Source organism: Ursus americanus, chromosome 33 (assembly GCF_024610735.1).
Source record: "Ursus americanus isolate L20-20 chromosome 33, mUrsAme1.1.p, whole genome shotgun sequence".
NCBI classification, from domain to species: Eukaryota; Metazoa; Chordata; class Mammalia; order Carnivora; family Ursidae; genus Ursus; species Ursus americanus.
Window position 1 is genome coordinate 6,011,628 of NC_142159.1, and position 20,173 is coordinate 6,031,800.

A 20,173-nucleotide genomic window follows, 5' to 3' on the forward strand; every position below is an offset into this window, starting at 1 on the left:
TTATTTATGTACTTTTCTTATTTCTCCTCTTAAACTGTTAGCTGCTTGAGAAGAGTCAATATCTGAATCATTTTTGTATTCCGTTCAGTACCAAGCACATAATAATTGTTCAGTAAACATGGGAAGGGTGGAGAGATGGATGGTGGTTGGGTGAGCTAGTTGGGTAGTTAATTAGCGTTCTGGGAATCCGGAAGAGATCAGCTTTCCTACTAAGCCACTCTGTGGCTGCCCCATCCGTGAAATAAGACCAGTGGTTTCTTCCATCTGAGTAGATGATAAGAATCAGGAAGTTCATATGAATGGAGATTATTCTTTCCATTAGTAACCAGAATGGTGGAAACCATTTAGACGCCATCCTACAGTTTGACAAACAAGATTCGCATTTAGAATATTCATAAATGGGAGAGTTTAAAAATAGGCAAAGAGCTTAAAATTTCAGGTGGGTTTCTAGCATCCAGTAGGTTTTCATGGAATTATATGCTAGCAGTGTTAAAAGAGACCCAGAGGCATGGATGCGTGCATCACACCTGCCGCATGGTTGCTCTGTCTGCCGCCGCTCACCTCCACCCACTGGAGACTCGCTTCACACAGCCCTCCGTCCCCCTAGCACACCCCCACCTAGCATAGCCCACTCCACTTGTTCCCAACTCCAGTCATCAGTGAGTACTTTCCTCTGCGGAGTTGAATCTGTCTCCTTACAATTTCCACTCTGTAGTCCTACTTCTGCCTATTCTAGCTATCAAAATTAGCTACCTACGTTTCGTAAATACGAGCAAAGAAGTAGCGTAAAGTCATATTTGGCTGGAAAGAGTGGAAGCTGGAGGGGCATCTACCCCACTGAGATCCTTCTCCCCTGCACACAGTAACAGAACAGGTTGGAAATGCAAGAAGCTGAGAGCCAACCAATATGCTAAGACAGGAAAAGCACACGTATGGGTATAAAATGGAAGAGAGCATGACATTCCCAATACAATCGGAAGCAGAAGGCTGGTGGTCACAGTAGATCATAGGCTGACCACAGACGCACAGTATGTTTCTGCTAGAGAGGAATGTTAATAGCAATTAGAGGCCATTATTTGGGACAAATGAGGGAAAGAAGGCCCCAGAGCTGGGCCTGGGGGATTCCAGAATTGCTTTGTGATTCCAAAGCTCTGAAACAGCTGCCAGGACGAGTTGCTAGGGCAGAAGCAGAGCCAGGGAAAGCCTCTGAGGAATGGCCGAGTCTCCTAAATGGTGGGCTGGGCCAAAGCAGTGAGGGCCCAAGGTGGGAGCTGCCCCCCGAGAGGACGGGAGCAGGGAGTGGAGAAGGGAAGCTTCCACCTCAAGGTGGTGGCCTGTGGACAATGTAATGTAGTCAGTCCAAACACGATAAATCAATCATTGCGTGAGAAACAGCTCCAAGAAGCATGTTTAGTGATCACTTACTTTCTGGATTTCTAAAGCACTTTTTACTGCACGGAACCTGGTGGTGTGCGAGGAATGTAATCTGGTAACAGCTTCCAGTCTCTCGCTTTCCCCTCCCTCCCCCATCTGCACACGTACCTGAGTGCCCACGCGTGAACACCCCTCTCACACACGCGCATACACTCCGTGGTTACATCTACCCTGGTTATCACTTCCTTCAGATTCACCTGTAGGTGGGCTTTTTTTTTCTTATTTTTGGTTTCTTAAGAAGGAAATTCCTGAGATTTGAGAACGGGGCCATTTGGACTCCGGTGAAAAGCTTACCATCGAGCCTGCACTAAGAGTATATCCAGTAATTGCAAAGCATTTTTTAAAAGCCCAGATTTTTACTCTTCCCTGCTCCACTTTCACAGCACTCCCCGGTTACTGGGACCCACTTAATAGCTTTCTGGTCTCGGGCCGAGTTACAGCTCAGAGCCCGCTTCCTCCTCGGTAATCAGTCCTCTAAAACGGCGCAGCAAGCGGGCAGAGAGGGGCTGATAACTCTTAAATGCCTATTCTGTGCTGGTGCTTTGCTCACGTTTCATTACTTACTTTCCCCAATAACTCTTAAAAATCTGTTACCACTGCCACTATTTACAAATGAGGAAACTGAGGCCCAGGGAGGCAAAGTAACCTGCCTGAGGTCTCCCAACGGGGGCAGAGTCGGGAATCACAGCAGCCTTCTCTGAATACAACGCTCCTCCTCTTTCTTCTCAATCTCGCTGCCTCCCTGACACTGTGCCCGGCACATGGTGGGCCATCAGGAAAGGTGGCTGTCCTTCATCCCTTCTCTCCAAAGGACCGTGGGGTGGTTCTTTTTCTTTGGTATTACTTTTCAATGAAATACTTAAAGATGACTTTGTAAACGCTGTCAACAGAACCAGCTGTATATGAAGGTAAGATACCCGAAAATACCTCTGAAAGGACAGGCCTACAGATATGAGACATGCCCCCGTGACAGCTCTGTGTATGATTGCCAGGGTACAAGGCAGGCTCTGGGAGAGTCAGCGTTGACAGGTTTGCCATGGACTGACCTCCCTGCTTGAGGTGGCTCTTGTGAGACTGTCTATCAGACACAGGGCAATAGGAGCCAAGTGAACTTCATGAGAACTCACTGGCCCAGATTGGCCTAGACTGGAGGAAGCACCGGTCATTCTGCCTCCTATGCAGGACTTGCAACCCTGGTTTCCTACACCTGCCATTTGCTAGCTCCGTGGCCTCAGATAAGTTACGGGACCCTTCTGAACCTCAATTTTCTTGTGGGAAAAATGAGGAAATAATCCCTGTGTTCTAGGGTTGTTGTGAAGACTACATGAGACAAAGCCCTTGGCCTTGAGCAATAAATGGCAAGAATTACTTCCCAGTTCCAGCCCAGAGATCACTGGCCTCCTAATGGATAAAAGATCACTTACATACAGAACAAAAGTGTTCGTAACAGAAGACTTTTACCCCAGGCAGTCTATCTCTTTATAATCCATCAAAGTCTATAAAGGTCCATTCCCAAAACTCCTATAGGGGATATAAAGGGAAACTCTAAAGAAGAAGCCTACACTCTTGGAATAAGTTCTGGGGGGAGCATACCCAGGGAGAAGCAGGAAATCAGGGCACCCAGTATAGTCCTCGCTTTTCCAAGGCACTCCCAGCTAGTGTTCCTAAAAACGAGGAAACTAACCCCAAGTGCCACACAACCTGGCCCCAGTAGGCCTGAGCTGTGGCCCAGTGTGGAGGAGTAGAGCAAGAAGAAAAAGAAAAGAAGGCTAGTAAAGGATTTATAGATAAATTTCCATGCCTTTGAACAATGATTTTGAAAGCCTGCCATGATCCCTGTCCTGACTTAGTTATGCTTGTCGGGAAGTAGCAGTGGCAGAAAGACTTGGCTTTGGTCTGCCATGGCTTACGTAACAGCAGGCCAGTTCAAGGCTAAGACGGAGTGAAAAAATGGTGAGTCCTAGAAAGGGGAGGGGTGTGTGTATGTGTGCGTGCGTGCGTGCGTGTGTGTGTACGCGGGCCTGCTTTGTGGAGAGACTCAGGATGGAGAGGTTTTGTTCTTACTGAGGTATAATTAACATACAACATCATATTCGTGTCAGGTGCCCAGCATCGTGATTTGATATTTGCATATATCGTGAAATGATCACAGTAAGTCTAGTTAACACCTATCACCACACAGAGTTACGGAATTATTTTTCTTGTGATGAGAAATTTTAAGATCTCTTCTCTTAGCAAGTCTCCAATATGCAGAGTGGTATTATAAATCGCAGTCACTGTGCTGTAAGGTGTGTCCCCAGATCTTATTTACTTTGTAACTGGAAGTTTGTAACTTCGAAGAGATTTTTATAGAGGTCTTTTTTATAGCCTTGGCTCCTGAGATTTCTGTGCCCAAATCCCAGGAATGCATAGCTCTGCTAAGAAGAAACAAGGAAGAATTGACTAACAAGACTTTACTTTGTCACCAGATACAAAAAAAAAAAAAAAAAGAAAGAAAGAAAGAAATCCAAACTTTGAGGTTATTGATGGAAATAAAAATATCTTTTCCTCTGGAAATAAAATCTTCAGTCCTACCCCAACCCGCTCTCTTTCCAGCCTGTGCCACAAAGTGGGTGGCTTAACACGACAGAAGTGTATTATTGTCTCACAGTCGTTGAGATTAGAAGTGTGACGTCACGGAGTACACAGGCCCGTGCTCCCCCTGAAGGCCTTCCTCGGCTTGTGAAAGCCTAACTCCAGTCTCTGCCCCCATCTTCACGTGGCTGTCTACTCCCTGTGTGTGTCTGTCCCTTCGCATGACGTCCTGGTCTAAGGACACCAGTCATACTGGCTTAGGGGCCCACCCCGCTCGGGTAGGCCCTCACTCCCATCGGCAGCGGCCCTATTTGCAAATTGAGCTCACATGCTGACGTACTGGGGGTTAGAACTCCAACTTCTCTTTTTGAGGAGGCACAGTTCAGCCCGTATCAGGCAGTATGTAAGGTGGGGGCAGAAGGACATGGACACTGTGTGCGATGGCGAGCTAGCAAATTAAGGAAATGAATGTCTTAAAGCGAGGGGCCGAGCGAACAGAGCAACGGGGTCCAAGTTTGTGTACGGTTCGTCTTTCGAGCAGCCAGTAGAATAGCATGTCTGTTTGGCCCTGGAATAAAAGTTCGTTCTGAAGAACATTCGGCAGTGTCCAGAGTAATAAAAATGTCAATAATAATGATGACGATGATCGCAGCTCACATTTATTGAGTGTGTGCTGAGCGTCAGACATGGTTCTAACTGCTTTACATGGATTATCTTATCTAATATAACAACCCTCTGGGATTTTTTTTTTAAGATTTTATTCATTTATTTGACAGACAGAGAGAGGACACAAGCAAAGGGAGTGGCAGTCAGAGGGAGAGGGAGAAGCAGACTCCCCACTGAGCAGGGAACTTGACGCGGGGCTGCATCCCAGGACCCTGGGATCATGACCTGAGCCGAAGGCAGACGCTTAACGACTGAGCCACCCAGGCGCCCCTAGGGCATACATTCTTAATCACAATATAGAGACTGACTTTCTTTACATCTTATGTTCCTCAAGATCCTTCTGGAAAAGCTACCCTTTAAAAAAGAGACAAAGATTTAGACAGGTAAGACAGATCATGGCTCTTTACAAAGAGATTTTTAAGTGTATCTCTGACCTGTGACCAATGATGAGAAAAAACTTACGGGACCCTCACTATTTGAGGTGAAAGGAATTGCTTCTAAATCCCAAGTCGGGTTCGCACCCTTGCCACGGATCACATGCTTCCTGTTGGCTAAGTATTGTCCTCAGGGCTGTACGGACACTTCATTTAATCCATATAACGTCTCCATAGGGATATGTGATCTCGTTTTACTGCTGAGGAAATTGAGGCCCAAGAGATGACACAACTTGCTCAAGGATACACGGCTAGTGTGTGGCCTGGTTGGAATGTGAACCCAGGTCGTCCTAACACGAAAGCCTGTGCCGTTAACCAATACGCTACAGGTCCCCTGCTGGCAGCCGCATGGCTGGTGTATGAAAATGAGTTTGCCCCACGACAGGGGTCCTGTCGACTACAGGCTGCAGGCCCCGTCCAGCCCACCACCTTCTCTAGTAGTGATGGTTTGTTGGAACACAGCCACACACCCCTTATGACTTGTCTGGGCTGCTTTTGGGCGGAGAGTTGAGTAGTCGTGGCCGAGACCGTATGCCTGCAAAGCCTAAAATACTTGCTCTCCGGTCCTTTACAGAAGAAGCGCCGATCCCCGCCATAGGAGGGGCGGGCCGTGAGCTTGTCCGGTCTTAGAGCCACGGGCCTAAAGCTGCCCGGGGCCAGACACACCCAGGCTCGTCCGTCCATCCGTCCGTCCGTCCCACCCGCACCACACGGCTTACCCGTGCGAGCCTTCCCCTGCTTGTTACAGAAACACTTGAGATAGTCTCCTCTCTATACCTTACGAAGAAAGCAATGAGGATTCAAAAAAGTTTATTTACATTGATGTGGTCCTCCTTCACAACGAAATCATGATATTTTGATTGCTAGGGCTCTAGGATCCGTTTTAATTTCTCATCCTTCATTTCCGTCTTTGTGAGCCTTCATTTATTTACTTTGGTTTCTGGAGACTCTGAAGGAGGCATCATGCGGAGGATTGGGGAGAGAAAGGGAAGTTTTGGAGGAGATTTGAGCTGAATCCATTTGGACTGCTTCCAATGTATCAGTGGCCTCAGACAGCTGCCAGAGGCACAATGAGGCGGGTGTAAATCAGGATATTTATGTCAACGCAGCAGCTCGGAGGTGTGCAGCGGCCTCCCCAGCCACCCTACATCTAGAGAGCCTGAACGCTCCGCAATCACTGACTTACGCCTCCGGCAGAGAAGCAACCAAAGAGGAGAGGCAGAACCAGAGCAAAGGAACGGGGTCACCCCATCACCCCGCCTTTCAGACACTCCACACACAAGCCCCTACAGGAACGATAATACCAGCAGCCTTCGTGGGGCGGACTAGACCTCTCACTGCCTGTCGGTCTCTGGGTCCATTAGGAAAAGCTCCACTCCACTTTACCCCAGGGGCTTTAGGCTCGGGGTTTGGAGAGCTCTGGTTTTAGTATCTTTCCCTCCACTTCCCTGGAACCTCTGCCGCAGCTGTAATCCGCAGCAAATGGGTTTCCCTGACCCCGGGGACAAAGGCCTAGTGTTCCCTAGACTTGGTGGCTCCCGGGAGGGCAGAACCTCCGCATTTCTCCAGCTGCTGGTCTCACACCCTGTGGGCAGCAGAGACCTGTAATAAGATCACTCTGCAAGCAGAGTGCAGGCAGCTCATCGTTCAGAGCAGCCCCTTGCTGTTGGGAAAAGAGAATTAACGAAAGTGGGAATCACAGCCTTCAGAGCCTGGGCTCGCACAACACCACAAAGTGAGCGGGAACCCAGAGAAAAACAGACTTCCGGTTCTGGATGGTGGCTATCAATCAGGTTTGGCTGTGGTTCACAGTGGGAGTCCACAGGGATGGGCGGCCTTGGGGAAGAAATAAGAAACTAGTTAGAAGGTGGAGAAGGGAGGAAATAAGAGCAGGAATTAAAAGGAAATTGAATAGAGGTGTTGAAGGTGCTGAAAGCCTAGATGCTGTGAAAGTTTAAAGGTTCAGATTTCCTAATATGAGGCCCTAGTGTTGGGGGCATAATGAGAGTCCACAGGTACCTTTCTGAGACTCCAGAACACTTCCTTTGCATCCCACAGACCAGAGCTTTGGGGCAAAAAGAAGTCAGGAGTGGGTAAACTCTGAAAGCTTGGGTTCGAAGAGAGGAACTAGAGTAGAAGAAGTTTGAATGCTACCATACCAGTCCACACGTTCTAATTAATCCTGTTTCTCTCTAGCCCAAGCTCCCTTCTACTGGGAGACCATTGAGAAAGTGACATATGGCAGGACCCTGGCTTGTGATCAACCCCCTGGTTGAGTAAATCCGCACCACGATGAGTCCAGTAGATTTTCTGGGGGTGCCTTCCATGTCCATGCTACTGGAGGAGAGTCAAAGGCGCCGTATCTCCTTGAGGGAGCCACTTCCCCAGAAACTGGGCCTCAGTTTCTACATAGGAAAAACAAGGAAGATTATGGTGGTGTTGGATTTCTTAAACTGGTCAGTGGGTACTCATGCATATTATCTTTTATGTACATATTATATGTAGGGAGATTAGTTTGTAAGTATAAAATATTTAATAGACATTGGGGCACCTGGGTGGCTCAGTTGGTTAAGCGTCTGAGTCTTGATTTCAGCTTAGGTCATGATCTCAGGGTTGTGAGATCAAGCCCTGTGTTGGGCTTCCCACTCAGCATGGAGTCTGCTTGGGGCTCGCTCTCTCTCTCTCTCTCTGTCCCTCCCCCTGCTCGTGCTCTAAATGAATGAATGAATGAATGAAATCTTTTCAAATATATTTAATAGACATTAATAATTAAGAGATCAAATTCAGTGGTCTCAGTTCCTTTCCACTTCTGAAAATCCAATATGGTCTGACATGGGCTTTGCCCAATGTCACTGAATAATGGCTCGAGGTGAGACATTCAGTCGTGGAGGGTTGATATGCCATACTGAGAAGCTTGGTGGCGGTATTATGTCGGCCCGAGAACAGAAGGAATTCAACAAATGGTTCAGGGACAACAGGAACACCCATGTGCAAAAGGTTGAAGTTGGGGAAAACAGTTTGGTGGTTCCTCAGCAAGCTAAACATAGAATTACCATATGATCCAGCAATTCCACTCCTTGGTAATGTCCAAAAGAATTGAAAGCAGGGACTCAAGCAGATATTTGTACACCAATGTTCATAGCAGCGTTATTCACAATAGCTAAAAGGGAGAAACAACCATCAACAGACAAATGGATAAACAAATGTGGTATATACATATAATAGAACTCAGTCCAAAAAAGACACATGCTATAACGTGGATGAACCTTGAAAACACTGTGCTAAATGAAAAAGCCAGACACAAAGGACGAACATTGTATGATTCCATTTACATGAGATATCTAGACAAGACAGGAAATGGATTACAGGTTGCCACGAGCTGAGCAGGGGGAAGAGGAGAATGAGGAGTTCCTGCTAAATAATTATAGAGTTTCTGTTTGGGGTGGTAAAAAGTTCTGGCAGTAGATAGTGGTAATGGTTTCACAACATTGTGAATGGCAAATGTTATGTATTTTTTACTGCAGTTTAAAAAATGAAAATGAAATAATGTTGTCCCCGTACCTCACACCATATACAAAAATTAACTCAAAATGGATGTAAGGCCTAAATGTAAGAACTCCAGGGGCACCTGGCCGGCTCAGTTGGAAGAGCATGTGACTCCTGATCTCGGGGTTGTGAGTTCGAGCCCCATGTTGGGTGTAGAGATTACTAAAATAAATTTAAGGGACACCTGGGTGGCTCAGCTGGTTAAGCATCTGCCTTTGGCTCAGATCATGATCCCAGGGTCCTGGGATGGAGTCCTACATCAGGCTCCTTGCTCAGCCTGCTTTTCTCTCTGTCTGCCACTCTCCCTGCTTGTGCTCACTCTCTCTCCCTCTCTCTCTCTCTGACAAATAAAATCTTTTGAAAAAAATAAATAAAATAAATTTAAAAACTTAAAATGTAAGAACTACATAAAACACTTTGAAGAAAATTTAGGTGTAAATCTCCCTAACTTTGGGTTAGGCAATGATTTCTTAGACATGGCAGCAACCAAAGAAAAAATAAACTGGAGTTCATCAAAATTAAAGAGCAGAAGAAATCATGAGCATGTCATGTTTGGTGAAGGAAAGCAGAGCCACCCAATGAGAGGAGACTCACACCATGGAATACGGCGTACCTCTTTTGTTATGCTTCACAGATACGGTGGTTTTTACAAATCCAAGGTTGCGGCAACCCTGTGTCAAGCAGGTCTATTGGTGCCATTTTTCCAATAGCATTTGCTCACTTTGTGTCTCTGTGTCACATTTTGGTTATTCTTGCAAGACTTCAGACTTTTTCATTACTATATTTGAACGGCTGCAATCTCATGATAAAACTTGAACAGATGAAGAATTGCTTCTTGTGGATGAGCAAAGAAAGTGGTTTCTTGAAATGGAATCTACGCCAGGTGAAGATGCTATGGAGATGGTTGAAATGACAACAAGGATTGAGGGTATGACGTCCACTGAGTTGATAAAGCGGCAGCAGGGTTTGAGAGGATTGCCTCCAGTTCTGGAAGAAGTTCTTCGGTGGGTAAAGTGCTATCAAACAGCATCGCACGCTACAGGGAAATGGTTTGTGAAAGGAAGAGCCAGTCGATGCAGCAAATCTCACTGTTGTCTTATCTTAAGAAATTGTTGCAGCCACCCCAGCCTTCTGCAACCCCCATCCTAATCAGTCAGCAGCCATCAGCATCCAGGCAAGACCCTCCTCCAGCAAAAAGATTACAACTCATGGAAAGCTCAGATGATGGTCAGCAAAAAATTTTTAGCAATAAAGCATTTTTTAAGTAAGGTGTGTACATTACGTTTTTAGACATCCTGCTGTTGCGTACTTAAGAGACTCCAGTATAGGGTACACGTAACTTTGATGTGCACTGGGAAACCAAAAAGTTCATCCGCCTCACTTCATTGTGATATTCGTTTCCTTGTGGCGGTCTGGAACCAGACCCGCACTGTCTCCGGAGGCTTGCCTGTATACAGTTAGAATAGTGGAATGAGGCTCAGAGATGAATCTTCACGCACATACCCCCACCCCTACTCCCACCCAGCAGGTATTATTACTACCCGATGCTGCACATTAGGGAACCAAGACTCAGAGAGAGAGCCTGCCTTGCCCAAGGCCGAACGACGGCAACACTGGACAGGTATTCCCAAAGCTAGGGTTACCTACCTTCTAATCCCATGCCCTTTCTCCTTTAGTGCATTGCCTCTCCTAGGAAAATTGAGCCACTGGAGAATGCCCAGAGGGAGGGGCTGGGCACTGTTCGCCTTACAGCAGTGACTGCTTATCCAGCAGCAGCATGAATCCGGGCTTCCTCCACTGTCCATCTAGCACTTTGCACACGTTCCTTACACCTCGCTTTTCTCAACACTGGCAAATGTTGTCTCAGTCACTCATCTGGAACTTGGCATATGGTAGCGAATAATATTTCAAATTTGTACTTCCGGCCCAATTTCTACCTAGCTAAGAAGCAGAGCTTGTTAGGCCAGAGTTAATGGACAGGCTTCAAAGGATTCATTAACCTCTACAATTACAAGTACGTTTTTGCGTGTCTCTATGTATTTTTTTCTGGGGCAAAAGGCTTTAGGTTTCACCATTTCTGACATGCCCACGAAAGCGAAAGCCTTAAAATGAGAACCCATTGTCTTCTACCTCGTCTGTTCCCAGTACTTAGCAAGAACACCCTGCATGTGGTAGGTGCTCAATAGATGTTCAGTTCTGGGGGGAACCAGGAACTTGGTGATTGCGAAAGGTTCTAGAAGTGACTGACAAGGAGTGGAAGGTGGCTCAGGGCAGCGCTATGCAGCGAGAGCGAGAAAGCGTGGGTTCAGGCAGCTCAAATGTTACTTCTCCTTTTAAGTCTTCCCCAATCTCCTAGGCAGTCTGTCCTTCCCTCCTCTGCTTTGTATGAGTGAGTGAGAGAGAGCCAAAGAGGGAGCATACACTTGAGAGACAGCAGTAGCTATCAGAATCTGGAGCTAGAACAGGGAGTGCTGGCCCGGGGGGGGGGGGGGCACGGAGAAGAAGGGAGAGCGAGGGAGGGCGCATGCACTATCTAGAGCATGCACTTGAATGAAGGCGAGAGGATAGTCTGGATCAGGACTGGGCAGAGAGATCCTCAGGCACAAGAAAGAAGAGAGAGCTAGAGCACGGGAGGCAAGGGAGGCAGACCCAGAGTGAGCCAGCTGCAGAGCGAGGGCCATCATGGGCAGGGCAGGCGAGCAGGGCTAGGACACAGTGTTGCGAGAGAGCAGAGGTCAGGAACGGGGAGAGAGAGCTCATTACAGTAAACTGGAGCAACCACTCGGGATCAATGGGATCTGGGTAAGAGAGAGAGGAGGGGGAGGGGGAGATGCATGCACGTGTTCCAGAGAGAGAGAGAGAAGAGTCCAGAGCCACAGCGCAATCAAGGTGAGTGTGATCCTCCCTTTGGAGGGGGGTGGGGCCAGGGCAGGGAAGCAGAGGTAGGACGAGGATAGGGACAGGGGACAGGAACAAGAACGGGGAACTGGAACACCAGGGGTTAGGGGCAAAAATTAATGAGGCAGAAAAGGCAAAGGCGGGGGTGGTGGTGCAGAAGCCAAGAATGCAAGAATGAAGAGAGACGGGAAAGGCATGCTTAGCAGCAGAAGGAAGGAGACACGCAGGTAAGAGAGTTCAGGGAACACATTGTGTCTGTCCCCGTGTCGCAGAGTCCCGTCCCAGCATGAGGCGCAGTTGCTGTCCTTGCCTGTGCAGTTTTTCTATGCAGGAGTGCCATGGTCTCTTTAGGATTTTGCTGTTTTATTTCTCAACAAGGACGGAGTGTACATGAGATCTGCCCGAGCTACTGCAAGAGGAAAATAAAATAGAGCTGAGGCTCCATCATTCAGGATGTGTCGATTACTCCTATGCTTAATCTGCTGTGATTGCTGCCGTTTTCCCATTTTATGTTTTAAGTTTATAAGTACTTCCATTGAAATTTCCTAGGGCCGAATGCAAGCAAGAACTGAAACCCAATCCTGGTCAACACTTTGGGAAAGGGAGGGTGAGGCATTTAACTAAAAGAAGGCTTTGGGATTTTATGGGCTATTCTGTGTTTGAACGTAACTCTGATTTGTTGGTGGTGATCTTTGAAATTTCAGCTGAGCCTTGTCTCTACAACTATTTTGTCGGTTTCTGCAAGATTGGGATGATGCCTGTAATTCCTTCCTACCCAGCCTACCTGTCCCTCCCTAGCACATAAGATAGGTTTCAACTGAGCAGAGCCCAGCAAATATGTGTTGACTCTGTGGTTTCACTGATTCCTGCATCGTTATCATTGTAAGAATCTTCCACAGTGATGGCCATAAGGAGGCCCGGCACTGAGTGCAGCTCTGAACAAAGGGAACTCATGACAAGAGCCTTGCCCTGTGGCGGTAAAGGCAGACATTCAAACATTAAGGAAAATCACTGCTCAAGGACCCAGGACCCACACGTTCCTGTCCTTTAGCCTTTACCCACACAAAGTGAAACCCACGGTCAGAAGAAGGCAGCCTGGGGCATGTTGACAACCTCCACACTGGGCAGCGTTGGGAAGAAGACAATAGGACATTAATGGCTATTTTAGTTTTGGGTACTAACCAATGCTCTCGTCGGTATGAAAAATCACATTATTTTCTTCATTTCTTAAACTGGCATAATCTGCAAGGAGAGAGTTCAGTGTTTATGATGGGATGACAAGTGTCGTTTCTAGATGTAGGAAAGAATAGGTAGAAGGAAAAGCTCATATATAGAAATGAGAATTTTAGGAATGGCATGAAAGAAGAAAGAGGGGAACTTGACCTTGGACCTGGGTGTGCCTTTCCCACCACCGTTCCTTCCCTCCCAGCCCCTTCACTCCCCAACACATGTCTCAAGGGGACATGTGATTTCCAGTTCTGAATCCAGATCCTAGGATGGCCCCTGAGGGAATTCCGGCCACCCTTTCATGACTGGGACAGAAGGTTCCAGGAGGCTGGGGCAGTTCCCCCTTGGAAGAGGATTGATGTATTGGAACTGGACTGGGGACCACATTAAGAAGTACAACAGCCAGGGCTCTGGAGCCCTCCGTATTTGCCTGACGCTCTACTAAGCACTTTGTATCATTATCTGACTTGATTCCCCCACCAATTCATGTATTCTCACATCTGACAGATTGAGACAGAAGGTTGGAGAAGTGGGACTTGCCAAGGTTTCCCAGCTAGTAAGTGGCAGAGCCAGGACTCAAACCCAAGTGTTTCCGATTCCCAAACCTGCAGTTTTAACCACACTGCTTGAGGCAGCGCCCTGCTCAGCACTGGCTCAGAGGACACCCACTAACTACCTCATCGAGAAAACAGAGACCCCCGAACACAGTGGCAGCTCTTCTGGCCTGGAAGGACACAACCAGATACACACTCCAGCTCATTTTATGGCCTCATTTGTCTCTTTCTCTCATTCTGTTCTCTCCAGACTTGTAATCCCATCTCTTTCATTAATCGGCTATATACACACAGACAAATAATAAGTTCTCTGATGCCCAGTTTCTCCACCCCAAAGGTGAAGAGTTGGACGGGGGCGGGGGGGGGGAGATGACCCCTCAGATCACTGGCAGGAAGGCCACTGAAGGAAATCCGCCTCCTTTGCTGGTTTTAGCTCCTTCAGACTTTTTTTTTTTAAGATTTCTTATTTATTTGAGAGAGAGCTTGGGGCGGGGGGGTCCGGGCAACAGAAGCAGAGGGAGAAGCTGGCTCCCCACTGAGCAGGGAGCCTGACGCGGGGCTCGATCCCAGGACCCCGGGACCACGACCTGAGCCAAAGGCAGACGCTTCACCAACTGAGCCACCCAGGCGCCCCCAGGTCATAGACTTTAAAATCAGGCAGATCTGATTTCAGATCTCACCTAGTGAACCACACCTGGCCTTGTCCTTCTGGTGGCAGGTTACTCTCAGGCCTCATTGGAGAAGCGGTCCCACCCCAGGCTGATGGAAAGCTGAGGCATGCATGTGCGTTCTCTAGGAAGCATCCGTGTGACATTTCACTTCTGCCTCTTTGCTCCCAGCACCCGCCTGCTCTTCTGCCTTCGGAGCGCCCTGACTGTGCCACCGCGCAGGCCATGGAGAACGAGCTGCCAGTCCCCCATACGTCCAGCAGCGCCAGCGTCGCCAGCAGCGCCAGCAGTGGCTGCAACAGTGGAAGCAGCGCGGGGAGTGGCCGCCCCACGGGGCCCCAGATTTCTGTGTACAGTGGCATTCCTGACCGGCAGACCGTGCAGGTATGATTCCAGCTGATCTAGCGATCGTATTCCTGGATCGTGTTGGGGCTAGCCGGGAGGACATGTTGGCGTGGTCTGGTGGAGCAACCGGGCTGTGGAATCTAGAATGGGCATCGGGGAGTGTGTTCGTGGATATACACTTAGGCACAGTGAGAGGAGAAGTGATGCTAGACGGGTCCGATCAAGGGAGTTCAGGGAGAGTGGGAATGCTTCGCAGATCTGGAAAATTCCTATCTCACCTGGTGATTCAGATCCCAAAGTGCTGTTTGGGAGGACAGGCGTGTGAAAGTGTGAAGGGGGTAGGGGGCTGGGGAACAAGTAAAAATAACAAGCAGAAAAAGCAATCGGGAGCTGCTCAGCCATGACCCAGACCCACTATCTGAAGGACCATTGCCCTGTAAAAAAAAAACTAAGTTTCTTAGAGGACCAGAAAGGAACCCTAAAGTAATCTCCCTAAAGCAGCGGTCTGCTAAGTGTCGTTCCTGAGGCCTTCCAGGTGATGACACACGGTTCCCCACACAGCGGGGCCCACGTCTCACCATCCGCTTTGTGCCCCACACGGTACAAAAGTCACTGCGGGGTTTTCTTCTCCGCCAGCTGGAGATGGGTGTTCCAGGTACAAGTCCATAACTGAGAAGACTGAGGCTCAGAGAAGGTAGTAACTTGTCCAGGTCATTCAGGTAAAGACAAGAAAAGCTGAACCTCATTCTCCCCGCACCCCTGTGTCTGTGTGAGGTCCCCAGATAAGACAGAGACTGCTGCTGAGCAGTGTTCACCCCAAGGAACTGTGCTAATCCAGCAAGTGGCCAGATGTACCAGACAAGTGACCTCGTCCTGCGTTGGCCCTTGGCCCAGATTAGGGGGTGGAGGAGGGGTCACAGCAGAGAGCGAGAGAGTCCGAAGACACCAGCAGATACTCTGAGTCTTCCCTCTCCGGGTTACCTCTGCCTCCCATGGAGGAAAAACCATGTTTCGTGCACCCATCCTTACCACCCCCACACCCAGCCTCTCCCCAGCCCCGCGGACCATGAGTGAGCACAGCTTCTAGCAGCCCATGTTACGATGTGCCGTCCTCCCACCCCTCATCACAACTCCAGATACAAGGGATTTGGGGTTTCCTGTGCTGGCAGATGGAATCCCCCACGGTCTCGTTGTGCACCCGAGCAGGGTCGTTCAGGGCTCCTGCCATTGCCACACGCTGACACCAGCCCTCTAGTGAGGAGGGCCACAGTGTCTCTACTACTCCTGTCTGGACTGTGGGGAGGTACTTTCAGGAGTCCAAGGAAAATAGAGAGGCCGAGGTAAAGGGAATGAGAGGAAAGAATTCTGGGAGAGAACAAGGAACAGACAGAACTGCGCTTATATAAACCAGGACCCTCTGAGGAGAGAGAACACTGAAGGGGAGTGGGATGGGGGATCGGGAGACCCCAGAGCCCATGAGGAATCTGTGATATTAGCCTGTTTTCACAGAACTCTAAACCTGAGCCCATGGATGGTTTTGCTCTAGAGCCATCAAGCCCTGGAAGTCAGGCTAAGCCAGAGAGAGCCAGACTGGAAGTTTGCTTGTTGGGGGCAGGACCCAGGGTTGGGAGCAGCCCCGTGGCCGGGGATTCAGCCGAACTAAGGGTAGCAAGTGGGCCAAAGCCCGGCCAGGGCCCACATGGAGCATCAGGTGGCAAGAGATGGCAGGAGGGTGACCAGGCAAGGAGAAGGGAGGAGAAATGTCTGTGGGGCTTGGGAGAAGAGGACACATCTCAGGGCTGGATGAAAGGCATTCACTTTTCTTTGTTCCTGGGGGTGAGGGGAGGCTTTGGGACACCAAGTGAAGAGCTGGGGGGGGGGGGTTCAAGGACAGCCTTTGTTGCTCCCTAGAGACAGTGGTCCAGCCAGTCCCATGCTGAAAGTCCCACCTGGCAGTAAGGCCAGGTGATGGTGACGGTGGCCAGAAAGAGGGACCGACGGAGAGGGGGAGGGAAAGAGTATAAGAGAAATGCATCATCCCTGTGGTACTGGCCTGCTCTCCAAGGCCAAGGGGACCTTCTTCTAAGGGACTGATAGGACTCTCCAGCAGCTGGGGGTAGACCCTGGGGACAGAAGGTAGCAGCCCCAGCCGGGAAGGTATTGCTCTTGGGTAAGTTTCCACTGCTGGCTCTGCTGCTGATGCCGGAATAGGCCCCTCTTCAGAGCTGCCTCTCTCTCCCACCCCTTTCCTTCTCTCTGCCTTACTGGGCTTCTGTTCCCCTGCTGTCACCATCCAGCGTTCCCGTACCCCGAATCTGGGGACAGAGAATGGCCGGGAGGGGGAGTGGCCCACAACCCTGGCATGGGACGCAGCATCCCTGGAGGCTTTCTCCCTGCTCTCTGCTATCTCTCTGAGCCTTCCCCGCTGCCCAGAGCCGGTCAGAGCGGCGGCGTGCTGCTGTGACTTTCCCCAAGCGGGTGGCCGACACAGAAGCAGATGGAGTTGGGGAGGAGCAGAGGAGCGCACGAGCCGAAGGTGTGCAGGACGGACGAGGGCAGAGAAGCACGCGGTGGGAAAGCCCGCCGTCTTCCCGCCTCCCTGGGGCTTGGTGACCCGTTCCAGCGGTGGTCCCCGCCCTGGCGTGCCCCGCCCGAGCAGTGAGGGGGAGATGGGGCTGACAAGGCCTTGTGGCAGAAGGGGCGGGTCCCCCGCGGGCAGGGTGACAGCACGGCCTCCCCTGCCGCCCGCAGGTGATCCAGCAGGCGCTGCACCGGCAGCCCAGCACGGCGGCGCAGTACCTGCAGCAGATGTATGCGGCCCAGCAGCAGCACCTCATGCTGCAGACGGCCGCGCTCCAGCAGCAGCACCTCAGCAGCGCCCAGCTCCAGAGCCTGGCGGCTGTGCAGCAGGTGAGAGAGGCCGTGGGGGCGGCCGTGCAGCAGGTGAGAGAGGCCGTGGGGCCCGGGGGGCGGGGGGCGCGGGAGGGGCAGGCCCTGTGAGCGTGCCTCCCCCTCCCAGGGCCTTCTCTGAGTGCACCCTCACAGAAGTCCTGTGCGCCAGCACGAGGGTCACGGTCCTTGGCCGGATGAGGACAGAGTCTGAGCGAGGTTCGGCACCTGGCCCAGGTTCACAGGGCCCCGCGAGGGCCGTGGTAGGACTCCCTGCCCAGCCGGCCCCAGGAGGAAGGGCTGGGAGAACCCCTCCCCACGGCACCACACCACACACTATGGAGAGGGGCCGAGGGGGTGTCCGCAAGACAAGGCCGTTGCCCACCTAGCTTCCTGTCTGTCCCCGGTGGCCGAGAGGAGCTAATTCCTTCCTTCATTCAGCACAAGTCTCGTGCGCCCACTGAGCCACGGTGCATGTCAGACGCTGAGGCTACTGTGGACGCTGCCTTCTTGGGGCTCACAGTGGGGCGAGAGCAAGTGAACAGATACCCCAAGAGACAAGGAGACAAGCTAGCTCAATGTCTAAGTTGCCATAAGCGCTCTGAAAGAGTACAGCTGGCTCGGCCGGGGAGACAAGAGCATTGTCCTCCCAGGTGGGACGGCCGGGGGCGGTCTGTCTGCTGGACTGACGGGGAAGCTGACACGTGAAGGCTGAGAAGCCGGCCACGGGGAAGGGGGCAGGCTGGGCATGCCAGACGGCCCGTGCAGAAGTCTCTCGTGGGGCCCGGGCCCAGTCTGCTAGCGCAGGGTGGAGCAGGGCACTACAGAGACCCGGGAGGATAGGCAGCAATCCTAGCTAACGATCTGAGCACTTTGCCTTGTTTAATCCTGTCTTCGATGCTACAAGGTCGCTTCTGTTATTATCCCCACTTTATAAAGAGGAAACTGAGGCACGTGCTTGAGGCCACACAGATGAGGCAGAACGAGGGTTTGACTCTAGGCGTTGGACCGCTAACCACCGTCCTATAGTGCTTCCTCTGAGAGCTTGGGGAATGACTGGGGGAAACCTGGGACCCTCGTGACAGGAATTGTTCTTTCTAGGCAAGCCTGGTGGCCAACAGACAAGGGAGCACTTCGGGCAGCAGTGTGTCTGCACAGGCCCCGGCGCAGGCATCCTCGGTGAGTAGGCCGGGGGGCAGCAGGCAGAGCCCACCGTGCTGGGACCAGCTCCTCCCTCCTTGCCCCAGATGCTCGCGGGCGCCCAGACCCAGGTGGTAAATCCTTAGCTACATAGAATCATGGCTGGAATCAATCACTCTTGCCAGGAAAAAAAACAAGCAACATGTGCCTCTTTGGAACCCTTACTTCAGTAACTCCCTGTCATCCTTCACGCCAACGTCCAGGCTCTCCGTTCAGAGTTCAGTTCTCTCCCGCATTGGACCCTCCCCACAGTTCCGCACGTAGGCCAGACATGGGGCCGTGTGGCTGGGGGGCGCTCCAAGGCCCAAGGACCAGGGATAGTCCTAAAGAAGGCTGACTCCACCAAGGAACAGAGACGGGGAAGAGAAAGAAATGGATGAGGGGGGCACAGAGTTCACCAACAGAACCTCCTTCTTCCTCCTGCACGTGTCTCTCACCAGATCAACCTGGCAGCCTCCCCAGCAGCCCAGCTCATCAACCGTGCGCAGAGCGTCAACTCGGCCACAGCCTCAGGCATCGCCCAGCAGGCTGTGCTCTTGGGGAACACATCTTCTCCGGCCCTGACTGCAAGCCAGGCACAGATGTATCTAAGGGCACAGATGGTGAGTACCCAGCCTGGGCCACGGCTCAGGTGGGCTGGGAGGACAGAGGCAGACAAGTCGGGGCCTGGGAGGTTAGAGAGGGTAGGGATTAGAGAAGTGGGGGGAAGGAGCACCAGGGACAGGCGGCAAGAGGTAAGGGGTGGAATCAACAAGAGGGCGCCTGGAAGGCTGAATGGGAGCTTGGGTACAGGCTTCATGAGTCAAGGACAGGTGGGGTTCCCGGCTGAAATGGAGAAGGTTGCCGATGATGCCTCCTTTCCTTCCCTAATTGTCCTCTTCTTCCCAGAAGTCACTCCCCTGCATTAATTAGGGTAGAAAATGCAGGGGCCCATGCCCAGATGGTCCGTATACTCAGATACTTAAGCAAACACACAGACATCCAGGTACTCTACAGAAATGGGGTCTTAACCCTGTGGCAGTCCTTAGAGGGACCGAGCACCACTAGCTCACGGGCCAAAGGAAAATTCCAACCCAGGCGGTGAAGGTGGCCTCTGCTTCAGGAGATGCTGCTGCTCTCCCAGCTGGGCCCCCTCCAAATCAGGGTCACTCTATCACCTGTTTATTCATCTTATTTGAATGTGCCAGATGCGCTCAGGATGGGATCAGCCCTGGACTGCATACCTAGCATCTCTCCTCTACACCTGCCCCTGAGGGATGCAAAGGTCCTAAGGTCTGGGTTCCTAAGATTTAGAAGAATTTCCAGGAAAAACAGCGGCATACTCCCCAGGAGGCAATAACCTCTAGCTGTCTATCGGGCTCAGATCACTGAGTCTGATCTCGTGTCTCCCATCCTGAAGACTTCTCTCTCCGGCTCCTTGACATGCTATCCTGAAGACAATACAGTCCTACCCTCCCTTTGCTTCTGGGGCCAGAACTTGACACTTGGAGCTTTTCTGGTCTTGCTCCAGCACTTCCTTTCTTGACTCTGAGTTCGTTGTTCGTGGCGTTCCATTCCCAGGGACTAGCCTCTGGGACACATAGTATGGAATAGACTTTCACTTCTCTAGGGAACAGGACAGCCTCAATGCGACCCTGCCCAAACTTGCCTTTGTCTTCAGTTTACTCATTCCCTTGTCCTACTCAGCGCCCGCCCCGCAGCTGGAGTCCTTAAGCCTGTCTGCCTCCCTCCCCAATGC

The 20,173-nt window shown here is 50.9% G+C and overlaps 1 protein-coding gene and 1 long non-coding RNA gene across 3 annotated transcripts in view; one reads left to right on the forward strand and one right to left on the reverse strand.

Moving 5' to 3' along the window:
• The window catches only part of PHC2 (polyhomeotic homolog 2), a 109,958-nt gene that overhangs the window by 43,970 nt on the left and 45,815 nt on the right, over positions 1 to 20,173 (forward strand). For both annotated transcript variants that reach the window (XM_087858613.1, XM_087858612.1), the window contains exons 2-5: positions 14,173 to 14,385; positions 17,098 to 17,256; positions 18,337 to 18,414; positions 18,876 to 19,037. In XM_087858613.1, the coding sequence (XP_087714739.1) occupies positions 14,227 to 14,385; positions 17,098 to 17,256; positions 18,337 to 18,414; positions 18,876 to 19,037 (558 nt within the window). In that variant the 5' untranslated portion in view covers positions 14,173 to 14,226. The remainder of the gene's footprint in view (positions 1 to 14,172; positions 14,386 to 17,097; positions 17,257 to 18,336; positions 18,415 to 18,875; positions 19,038 to 20,173) is intronic.
• On the reverse strand, positions 4,752 to 10,093 carry LOC148107211 (uncharacterized). Its single transcript, XR_015722812.1, has 3 exons — positions 9,268 to 10,093; positions 8,162 to 8,268; positions 4,752 to 7,513 (listed from the first exon to the last, which is right to left on the reverse strand). It is a non-coding gene; the product is annotated as an uncharacterized LOC148107211 (long non-coding RNA).